The sequence below is a fragment of the Diorhabda carinulata genome, chromosome 7 (genome assembly GCF_026250575.1).
Source record: "Diorhabda carinulata isolate Delta chromosome 7, icDioCari1.1, whole genome shotgun sequence".
In the NCBI taxonomy this organism is placed as follows: Eukaryota; Metazoa; Arthropoda; class Insecta; order Coleoptera; family Chrysomelidae; genus Diorhabda; species Diorhabda carinulata.
In genome coordinates, this window is record NC_079466.1 from 18,121,089 (window position 1) to 18,132,511 (window position 11,423).

Below are 11,423 nucleotides of genomic sequence, written 5' to 3' on the forward strand. Positions count from 1 at the left end.
TCTATCATTGGTTCACATCCAGTTGTATGGCATTATCAAATTTTATCGTCGCTGGTAATAATTTACTTATTTACTTGAGATTGGAAGTGTTTTCTTAGAAATTTATTGTGCGCGCAAATTGTTTCTATGGAACAATATAAAATCAAGTTCATTTTATACAAAAAAACTGTAATGAACCTTATAGCGATGTGTGGGTTATATACTTTTTCATGTGATGCAAATGTATCGGAAATGTGGAAAGTAACCTAAAGAATCATTGAAATAAAGAAAAAAATAGAAGTGTGAGTATTAAAAAATAATACTTTTCTCAGATTATAACGTTATAGATGTGTGTTGCTGATCGAACTATTGCTATGAAAATATAAAATGAACATAACAGACTTGCATAGACTTGTTCATATACATATATAACAAGGGCTCGTGCCAACAGAAAGGAAAAATGTGCAGTCGTTTCAGTTCTTTTGAAAGTGGTGATTGATATAAAGTTATTCCTCAACATTGAAATTTTGTATATTATATTACAAATTACTGTTTTTATGAAAAATAAATTTAAATAAACTAAAAAATTATTCAACTTTAGAGATCAAGAGAGGGTTTGTAGAAACCCAACGAAAACTGATTTCACTGTATCTTAAAAGTAACAGAAGCATAGTGAATTTTCTCATTGACCGCAGTTTTATAAGATAATTTGAAATTCAAAGGTTCAAGGAATTTTTAGACGAAATAAAATACAAAATTATTGCATATGAGTACAACAGTCACAAAATCAATCAAGCACCTAGGCTTCATTTAAATCTAAGAAATGGACAAACATCATATTTTTATGTCCAAATTATTAATTATATTTTTTTGGAGTCGAGTAACGTAACGAAAAATTCGATGCTGAATGTTACATCCAACGCAATATCAAATGCAGGACCTGCTGATATCTCTAATGGAACAAAACATCAAAAGGACTGGACTGTGACCTATCTATTTTCTGTTGCTTATATATCTATATAAAAATATATATAAACAGTTTTGAATGTATCTAAAAACAAAAGCGTTATCAGTTTCTGGCTATTTCTTATTATATAATAAGTAAAATAAACAGTAAATTTTGTTGCGTTGTTCCTGAATTTATGCTACTTATTTATTCTATTTATTTTGCCTAAACTTCCTTCAAATCAATCAATGATTATAAACAAGAAACGTTATCATTGAATGGATCATATCTTGAATAATTATTTGAGATAAGCTTATATCTTTTCGTCTGTATGAGTATCTAATTAATGATATACGATTTATGGCTATGGAATAACGAGGCTGACGCTCTGAAATATTTTGAATTCACTTGTTATAATCTTAAATATACAAACCTTATTCTTATTATATCCCTTCAAAAGACTTAAATCTATAACAATTTTTATTTAATTTTACCCTATACAACAGATAGATATTTGGCACATTTACAGCGTTCATGTCATCCAAGAATAAATTTACTTCAAACTCTATCAAACAGTACCTGGGGTCCAGACACAAAAACCTTACTGAACCTAAACAAAACATTTATAAGAAGCAAGCTTGATTAGCTATTAATCACAACTTCGCTAAAAAATTGAGCTACATCCAAACCACAGCCATACGAGCTTCACTAGGAGCTTTCAGATCTAGCCCTATACGCAGTGTCCAAGCATTAGCAAATGAACAACCCTTGAAACCTACGCCAGCAAATGCTTTCCCTAAACTACGCAGCTAAAATATCGCTTAACAATTCCAACTTATCACATTTAAAAATCTTCCACCAATTTTGGCTACTGACAAATGCTCAAAAAAGTTACCTTTCTATCTAGGAATCAAACGTATGAATTACGACAATGAGCAATTCAACAATTACCTGACATCAATATTAAACATCACACCTTGGATCATTCAAATACCTTGTATAGAAATCTCTATAACACTCTATCAGAAACAGACTGCCACTCCCTCTCAGATACAAAAATCCTTCAATGAACTGGCGTCAAAATATTCTTCATTTACACTGATGCATCTAAAACAACATCAGGAAATGCTGCTGCTCAAAATTTCATTATTTCTTTGTAAGTTGAAATCCTTGTCAATGAGCTTTGCTGTAACTGAAGCTTCAGTTTCCTTAAAAGGAAATATCGAATCTCAGAAGTTTTTGAAATACTATGTGTAACATTCATTACTCATAAGCAAACGACTAATTATCGGTGTAAGTTAATTTCCATAGAAACTCTATAACTTTGATATGAGATATTGCTTAGTTTGGTATTGTGAGAAATAAATTACATTCACACATACACACAAGAAGAAATATAATTAGCTTCAATTAGTTGGTCTGGAATTTTACCATTTATATAAAATAGTTTGAATTCCTTTCTTCCTTGCTGAAGGTAGCAACTACTTAAATACTGATTTTTTCATTGAAATTTTCAAATAACCACCCTCGTATAATTAACATTACGTTCCAATCAACGAACTTCACCTCTACAAGTAGTCTAATTGGGTTATCAATAATGATTATTTGAAATTAGATATGAATAAAGAAAAAATACTTCATATTATTTTGTGTTATTTTATCGATAGAACTTATTGTTTCAATGCCAATACTATTCTTTAGTGATATTCCGACTAATAATTATTGAAATAGAACATGAGAACCTTATTGATCATAGTATTGTTAGGATATTTCGGTAAGAAAATATTTAGTATATTTAAGAATAATAGCCATATCATACTCATTATAAAGTCAATTGGTTCATAAGGCTACCTAGAGCTTGAATTAGTGCCGAGTGCTATTTTTTGTACATTTGCCGAAACCTGGCATAGAGAATTTCTCATAAAAAATTCGAAACCGATAAGAGTGTCGGTACGAACATTTTATACCATCAGTAAGGGAAACTATCACTTAATAGTTTTGCAGTTAGGTCACGCGACTAGAAAATTTTTCAAAAAATTCTAGTTGTTGTTATAGCAGCCTGTCAATATTAATGCATTTGATGACTTAAAATGACACTCTTCACGAAATTGATTTCGGTTCCAATATAAACAGAAAATTCATACACTTGAAAATAATATATTTGCTCGGCGGATTTTAATCGTAGTACAAAGTATACTTAACACTCATAATAATGAAATAATAAAAAAGATACTTTACTGTAAAAAAAATAATTTATTTTTAGATTCATATTTTTCAATTCTATTCACAGAGTACAGCGAGTTTTCAATTTATTCAAACCATCTATGAAGTATCTTACTACGTTCTGAAAAATACGCATTTGTTTCTGCCATAACAGCTTCAATTGCTTTCAACCAAGCTATTTTTCAAGTTTAGCGACAGAAAGTAATCGGAGGAAGCCAAATCAAGTGAATAAGGCAGATAAGGCAATAAATCGTGATACAGGTTGGCTGATTTCTCTACAAAAATAGCGGACGAATAATCAAGCGCATTGTCGTGAAGAAACAGCAAACCAGTATAATATTGCCAGCTGTTTGTCATCCTTTAAATAAATAATCAAGATAAATTAATCCTTGGGTATTCCAAAGAACAGCCCATGATTTTATAGACTCAAAAAGTATTGTTTCTCAAATAAAGCATATTGTTTCCACAAAATTTTTATTTCTGGGATCCAATGGCGAACCCAAACTCCACCTAGTTTCTTGTATGTTTGGAAAAGACTTCAAGATATCTCAAAGTTTGTTGTTATTAGCATTGAGCCATCGTGGCAGCCACACTTCAGGTAGTTCGCATTCGATTGTATTATCTATATCGTTGATTACTCTATTTTCTTTCAATCGATGACAGATGTATGAGGACACGAATTTTATCAATAACTTCTGGAGTTGTCACAGTAAATGACAGTCGCTATCTTCCGGCATCATCCGCGTTGTGGTCACTTTTGAAAACAAATATTTTACAAATCATTTTATGGGCTAGAAAAAAAAAAGAATAGTATTTTCAAAACTTTTTGCGTGTAGAAATAATGTGCAAATCACATATGGAGTAGACAACTTCAACTTCCTCAAATGTGACTCTAGCCACTTCAATGTTGACAGTTAACAGCTCCACTTTTTGCGCCATGCCACGCCACCTGATCTCACCGAAGAAAGCCGCCGTTCTTACTTCGTTACTGGATAAATCTTGTGCAAGGTACGGAAAACAGTACGAGGTCTTTATGAAGTGGTGTCACCAGAAAAAATTATAAATAAAATGTTTATAATTCTCTATCATTTATTTTCTATCCTCAGTGTAATTGAAAAAGTTTTGGATCTCATTCGTCGTCTAAAAAATGTTGTGTACGCCGCGGCTTCGCTTGTCTCGCTATTTTCAGACTCGTCCAACAAAGTAGCACTTTCAGTTCTAGGCATACAAATAATTATTTTTAAATCGGCAACAAGATTTTAATGGTACCAAAAATGTCAATTTAGGACAATTTAGCCAACAAATAGGCGTTTGAAGTAGATATATGTTGTTATGAAGTACTGTTACATTTTTGCTCCATCGATTACGAAACATATAAATGGACGAATGAGAATTAGTACATATGGAAGGACGTTACTGGAGGACGGAGATATATCTGGAAGCCTTGAGAATGCTGTATACTTCGCCAGTGTAAACATTACACATCGAAAGTGACCGGAAGGAATCTTGCATATCGAGATTTGGAATAACTACACAATCGACACCGCAGTGAGCGTCATGGGTATCAACAAAGAGGATTAAGTCGAAAGTTTTTTCATGTAATAATTGTAGAAATGTTTTCTTACATGTACGCTAGAAGAATAAGGCCAATATTTAACTAAAAATGCTCATTATAATGGCTTATACTAATCAAATTATAGAGATTCATATATGTAAATATATGAAAATAGCCTTTTCTCTTACAAGGTATTGAAATAATTTCTTGTGGATTACTTATATTTCATGCAATATCTGGTACATGGTTTATCATGAATTTGCACTGGGGAATATCTGTTTTCGAGAACGAAAATAAAAAGTCTTCAATTCCATATTCTTCATTAGACATTATTTCAACATTGTAGACATATTCTGAGATCAATGTTCGTTTTTTCTTTTCAGTACTTTACTTTTTCGATTCTTCATCAATTTCTCCATTTTTTTATCGTTTGTCTCCTTTTTTTTCAATGATTTGATCACTTACTACTATCGAACAAATAAGAGATGGTTGCTCTCAAACATTTTTTAGTTACCGTATTTAGTTGGAAACTAAAGATTTGGAGTTGGAAAGTTGGAAAAGATTTGCAATTGGAGTCCCAAACCTCTGTAGCGATAATTTTCTATGAAGCCAATGGAGACTGTAGAATTGTCAAATGATTCCAAAGCATTTTTTGTAAAACAGAGTGTGATAAAAACTTTTGCTACAGAATATAATAAACTACTCTTTGTTGCAGAAATAAATTTTCATAATTGTAGTATTGTCTAGATACAATTCAGTCAAACTAAGTCAAATGTAATTAATAGTTTTATTATCTATCTCTGTTAAATCTGTAACTGAATGTGTAGATTTAAGCTAGACGTAAGCGTGATATTTATGTTGTTATAATGATGTATTCTGTTTTTAGCTATATCCAAAGAGATTCAGCTACAAACAAAAAGTGTGTAAGTATATTATATGTCAATCTGAATTGTAGTTATTTCCGGAGATAAACAAGACATAAACAAAATTAAGCGTGTCATCTCCATGTGGATAGCCGCAGTCGACATATCGTTTTATCAGTTGAAATCAGTTTTACGTTGAGCATTGTTGACCTCCATTCCAACTTCGTTGTTCACGATTGTTTATTCTGGAGTGTGATATTTTTTTCCACTTTTAAACATCACTACTTTGTATTTTTGAATTGGCTTGAAGTAAAATGTGCAAACCCAGTAAATGTTGATCAGAATCCCTCTAAAAAGAGTTTAATTAGAGAAAGGAACAATAGCATTCGTTTTCTAAACCAAATATTACAACATGGATCAATCAGAATCTTATTAAAGATGCTCGAAACGTTTTAGAATAAATTTCTACCGTTTTTCATTTTGATTTCGGAGGTCAAACGATTTCTTGAATCTGTGGTGATTAATCATCATTTGTACTATATTTCTATTACAACCATTAGATACAGTTTTATCCTAAATCAATTCCGTCAACTTATTGTGTTTTTCATTTTGATGTAAGCAATTTATCTAACAATGTACTTGGAAATAGGGACTAGCCGAATGACAGTTTTTTTTTCTAAATATATGAAGCTCGCACCATTTCCTATTCATAATTACTAAGTTTTCGAATAATGGCAATTGAATGAATGTTACTATCTATTTTACGAGAAAATTTTATACTTTAACATTCTGAATTTCTGAGATGAACTAAAGTAAACTTACTTCCTTCACATCAAATATAGTGAAAATATAATCCTCACAACCCTGGGAAAATACCCAAAGTTTTGGCGAATCTCCTTATCGAAGTGATACATGATACATCCTGGTTATTCGACTCATCTCTCATCCTTGCTATATCTCTAGTCATAGCTTCCATATTCTTCACAATTTTACTTTGGTTCCGGTTTGGAATGGTATGGTTTGTTTGATTGCCACGTTTATTTTTATAGATTTACTTTTTATTTTTGCTTCTATCGCTTCTTTGTTTGACGATCTTTACCATTTCCTCTTGATGTGGAGGCATAGAAACTGTTAGAATTTTACTTTTAACGTTCTGAAATTCTATAGTATTATCATCTCCACTCGATACAAATTCGCCAATAGGTTCTGTTTCATGTTCGTTTTCCACGCTGGAATTTTGTAGCTTCTCCATTTTGCTCGAGTTTGTCAAAAAATTTCAAATAACTCTTAATGGTATCAATGCAACTATTGTAAACATCGTGATAAGGATTTATTGATGCTACAATGGGTCTAGCTGATAATGTAGGTTCCTCAATTTTTGGTGAACAATAGAATTTAACAGAAATACAATTATCATTGGTAAGTTATTTATATGATGTATTATTGTCAATCAGTTCACTGCATAACTATAAACCCTGTTGTTTCTCTATTATAACTGTCAAATAACATTTGTCAAACGGTATGACTATTGTATTTGAATTTATTTCTTGTTAATTCGGTATGACAGAGGATATTTTATGTATGTAAGGAGAATTAGACAGATTGAAAACAGTGATAATTAACCCAAAATATGCTTCATATCGGAATTTAATTAATAAGATGCCATATTAGCTTTTAACATGAAAAATACCAGTAAGAAATAGAGATTTACTCACCTCAGAACATTCATTTCACCAAAACTTGAAAGAGCTTTCTTCAAAGAAAAGCGGGAAAAATTAATACCCGTGAATCTAAATAGGATTGAGAATCCTATCAGCGTAATTCTTTCTTAATAATGCTCCTACTCATTCGAAGGTAGAAATTTCAATATTTCACAATAAAGTGCAAATACTAGACTTTGTTGTTTTACTTCTCCGCCAAAATATCACTTAAAAAGGGGCAATTAGACTCAAACTTTCACAGCATTTCAAAATAAGTTCAAAATATACCTATTACACCACGAAATATAGACAAAATAGAAAAATTTACAACTTTAAATAGGTATCCGACAAAGTTTGACAAGTGTCCCCTTCGTACTATACTGTGTTAGAAATTATAAAAAAATGTGTTGCCTGAAAAAATCCTGGCCAGGCTATAACTAATAAAAAATTGAAAAATCACTTTTTTTAATTTCTACCGATTAGTTTAATGAGATAATTTTCAATATAGATAAGTTTCACTAGAAAAAACAAAGACTATCTCTAAGTGAATAGATTTGGTATCGAAAAAAACATAGACACAGACATAACTACACCGTACAAAATTTAATTCCTTCCATCCATCACAACGTAGAAGAGAGCATCAAAACCAAGCATATGGCTAGATTAAGAGATAAAATCTAGAAAAATTAGGCAAGTAGAAAGTTCACCGTACGTAAAACTGTATGAAAGTAACTTTCCTGGTAAGCAAATGTGTAAATCGTCTTCCGTGATGTAATATGAAGGAAAAAATTTGTTTTTCAACAAAAACACGCAGATATCGAAGACCTTTGTTAACTCTTAACACGAAAGGGGCTAGAAAATCCATTTTCTCCCAACTCGATGTTGATTTTATTCAACTAAAATCATCAGTGATCCATGAAGCTCGTCGAAACTTTAAGGACTCGCCTGTTTGTCTAGAGGAACGTTGAATAAACCCAAAGTCATAATTATTGTGTCATAACACTTTTAAATTTGTTTTTCGCCACATAACATCACCCAAATGTATTGGAACCACTGCACCTCTTGCGGCAGTACGATCGGGAAATTTGTAACAAAACTATTCCGTCACATTCAAATCACATACAAACCACTCTTTTTCACTACTTTGATCTTGCTTATGATCAAATTTAGGACATTCCGCAGAAGATATTGGGACTGAAATATTTTTCTTCTTCCGCAGTTCTCTTCTTTTCTCTTTTATTCATTCGCCTTGTAACGCTTAGTCAATATTGCTTATATAATTTCGAGAACTTCTCATCTTTAGAATTAGAATACAAAAGGAAAAATAACTTTCTAAAACGAATCATCAAATCATAAAATAGCAGACTAATCTTGTTACTTTTCCATTTCCTTGGTTACAGAAGGGAAGACTCATGTATAATATGCCTGCTGATCACGAACACTTTGACAGACTTATTAAGAAAGAACTACACAACAGTAAGTTTTTTATTGTGCTGAATCGCTGATTGTAATAAGAATGTTTTGTGTCAGAAAACTTGATATTAGTTAATAAATAGGAATACTCTGAAAAAGATGATAAATTGGATACATTACAAAAATTATAGCTGATCCAATATTATTCATACATCCGACTTTCTTGAATTAAATAATATTTCTTACGACTTACGTATTCCTCTCAACTGTACAAACTCGGCTACAAAACAATCCACAACGCAATAGACACAAATACTTTCCACTCCACTTCAAGACCTTCAAGACCCATTATCTTATTTAACTTGGATTACTCTCAGCGCTTTCATGTTTGCTCAAAGTCGTTAAATTATTTTCGGGTTACAAATATAGGAGAGAAAGGACAGATTCAAGTAGAGCAATGAATTTTTCTCGGTTTTTATGAATTTTTTTTTATAAATAAATTATTCAATTTTTTTGTAATCCAATAAGTGATTTATTTACACCTTTAATTCTAACATAAAATTTTTATTAATCTAAAAATATGGCCGGTTTATAGGGTGCTGCGAAGCGTGAGGCCTCGTTTGGCAGACAGTCTGGAGTCCGTAATTTTAGCTGGAACCGGAAAATACAAAATTTTTATAATAAATAATATTGTAATTTCTATATGACCTGTTCAAAAATGGAAAAAAAATCAGGAAATGAAACAGTTTATAGAAAAATTTCGATTTTCACTATATTTCCTTTGAAAAAATAATTGAAAAAAATTTTTCCAAAATAAAATAGGAACTATCATTTCTATACTATTAAGAGAAGCTGTTTGTAGAATTCAAAAGAATTAATAAATAACTTTTTTGACTATGCTGCCCGTCGATTTCAAAAATGTTGATTTAATAAAAAGCGTTTATGGTTTTGGCACATTAAAATTCAAGGATTTTATTATCTTACTGCTTAGTTTCCAATTCCAGCACCATATAAGAGTCCTGTCCTTTCGAGGAACTCATTTGTATCTGTTAACTCTTCGATTCAAGCTTTTCTGGCTTTTTGTGAAGACGATCATCCTCGCCGATTCTACCGTTTCACCCAATTGTCATCGTACTTGTGGGTGTAATTCTTACATTCTTGGCCAATAATGATTTCATTTTCCTTTACCCTTTAATAAATAAGGTCGCTGCTATATAGGTCAAAATTTCTATATTTCTTTCGGAATGAAGATGCCGAATTCCACACGGTTGCGTTAAAACTCTCATTTGCACTAACGTACTTCGAAATATCTAGAAAACTGCATTCTCTCCATAGAAATAAAACATCTGCTCACCCGTAAGGCAAAGGGATTATAAAAGCAGGTAGACGAAGCAACGGCGCCCCAAAGCGTCATTTTCAAAATTTAACAGATGCATTTTTAAAGGTTCAAACTAACATTTTATGCAAAATATCGATTTTCCTCAATTCTATACTCTTGATCAAGAACCAGTACACATCTAAGGAAGGAGAAACAGCAGATATAGAAGAAGTAGAAGATATTCTATAGAATTTAACAATTCATGAAATGAAACATAAACATTACAAATATATAAAGGAATGACAGATAGAAAATATTGAAATGGAAGGATATTATGCAGCTGACGGAAAGACATTATTTAATGCAGACGATATTTTATCGGAAACTAGAAAAAGTATACAGTCGATTGGACGAGAATTCAAGAAGAGTCGGGCTCAGGCTGTAGGGAGAAACTAATAAATTATGGAAGTGTAACGACAAAGGAAGAATCGGAGGGAAAACAGTTATTTCGGGGCAGAAAAAGAGTCCTTCGACTATATAGGAGAGTTGATCACGAATACCGATCAAAGACAAAACGGCGGAAAATGGATAGCAAAGAGTTGTAAAACAATGCGGTCACTAAATATCATTTTGAAAGTCAAAGGAATATCCGAAGCAGCAAAGAAACGATCGTATGGGTATAAGTAATGTTTACCAAAACAAATGGGTTTAATCAAATATAATTGTGGAAGAGGAAAATAATGGGGAACTTGAAATATATAACGAGCCCAATATTAGACGACGCGCTTAAACTAAAACGACGTGGGCTCTATTCTAAAAAGAGTATTTTTAAAACGTGCTACTAAATATATGTTTTGTCAACATTGAGCAACAAAAAATGGAAGATTGGTAACCATTTAAAGTGATATCATGTCGTTATTATGCATTATATATCAATAAAAGTCATTATATATTCATTTCATTGAAGAAATTATTTTCAGGAACTAGAAGACTTCCTCAAACCTTTATGCTATTCAAGTTCCATTGAAACAGAGAAAAAATGTGTCGAAATTTTGGATAATATTATTCAACTTGCAGCACACTTCGTTCAAAACGGTGATGAACTATCACCAATTTGCTATATAACAAGAATTTGTAGTGCCTGATTATCTTTGTTAGATTTCGGAGAATAAAAATGTAGAAGGAAAAATGTATTATTATATTCGATTTTATACAATAGTTTGCGAAAATTTGTATGTTTTACATAATAATTGGAAACTATACTGCTATGTGTCTTTTGTCATTTGACAAAATGTAAATAGATTCACAAAAATAGCAAAATATATGAATATCGTAGAGGAGGAAGTAACTTAGATTGGCATAATAATTTTTCCAATCACTATCAAGGGATTTACTAGATCTAGTACTAGCAATAAGAGAAAGAATA

The 11,423-nt window shown here is 31.5% G+C and overlaps 1 protein-coding gene across 1 annotated transcript; it reads left to right on the forward strand.

The window, feature by feature from the left end:
- The first annotated feature begins 2,579 nt into the window (after positions 1–2,579).
- LOC130896413 (uncharacterized) lies at positions 2,580–11,186 on the forward strand. The gene is made up of 4 exons (XM_057804476.1): positions 2,580–2,699; positions 5,590–5,626; positions 8,667–8,742; positions 10,978–11,186. The coding sequence occupies exons 1-4, from the start codon at positions 2,660–2,662 to the stop codon at positions 11,140–11,142; spliced, it is 318 nt and encodes a 105-aa protein (XP_057660459.1). The 5' UTR covers positions 2,580–2,659; the 3' UTR covers positions 11,143–11,186.
- Positions 11,187–11,423: the final 237 nt, after the last annotated feature.

What these genes read in the sequence shown, in the direction of transcription:
- LOC130896413 (XM_057804476.1), top strand. Translation starts at nt 2,660, where the DNA reads ATGAGAACCTTATTGATCATAGTATTGTTAGGATATTTCG. An exon ending in AGTATTGTTAGGATATTTCG is followed by an intron (nt 2,700 to 5,589) that starts GTAAGAAAATAT and finishes TTCTGTTTTTAG; the next exon opens with CTATATCCAAAGAGATTCAG. An exon ending in TAAGAAAGAACTACACAACA is followed by an intron (nt 8,743 to 10,977) that starts GTAAGTTTTTTA and finishes AATTATTTTCAG; the next exon opens with GAACTAGAAGACTTCCTCAA.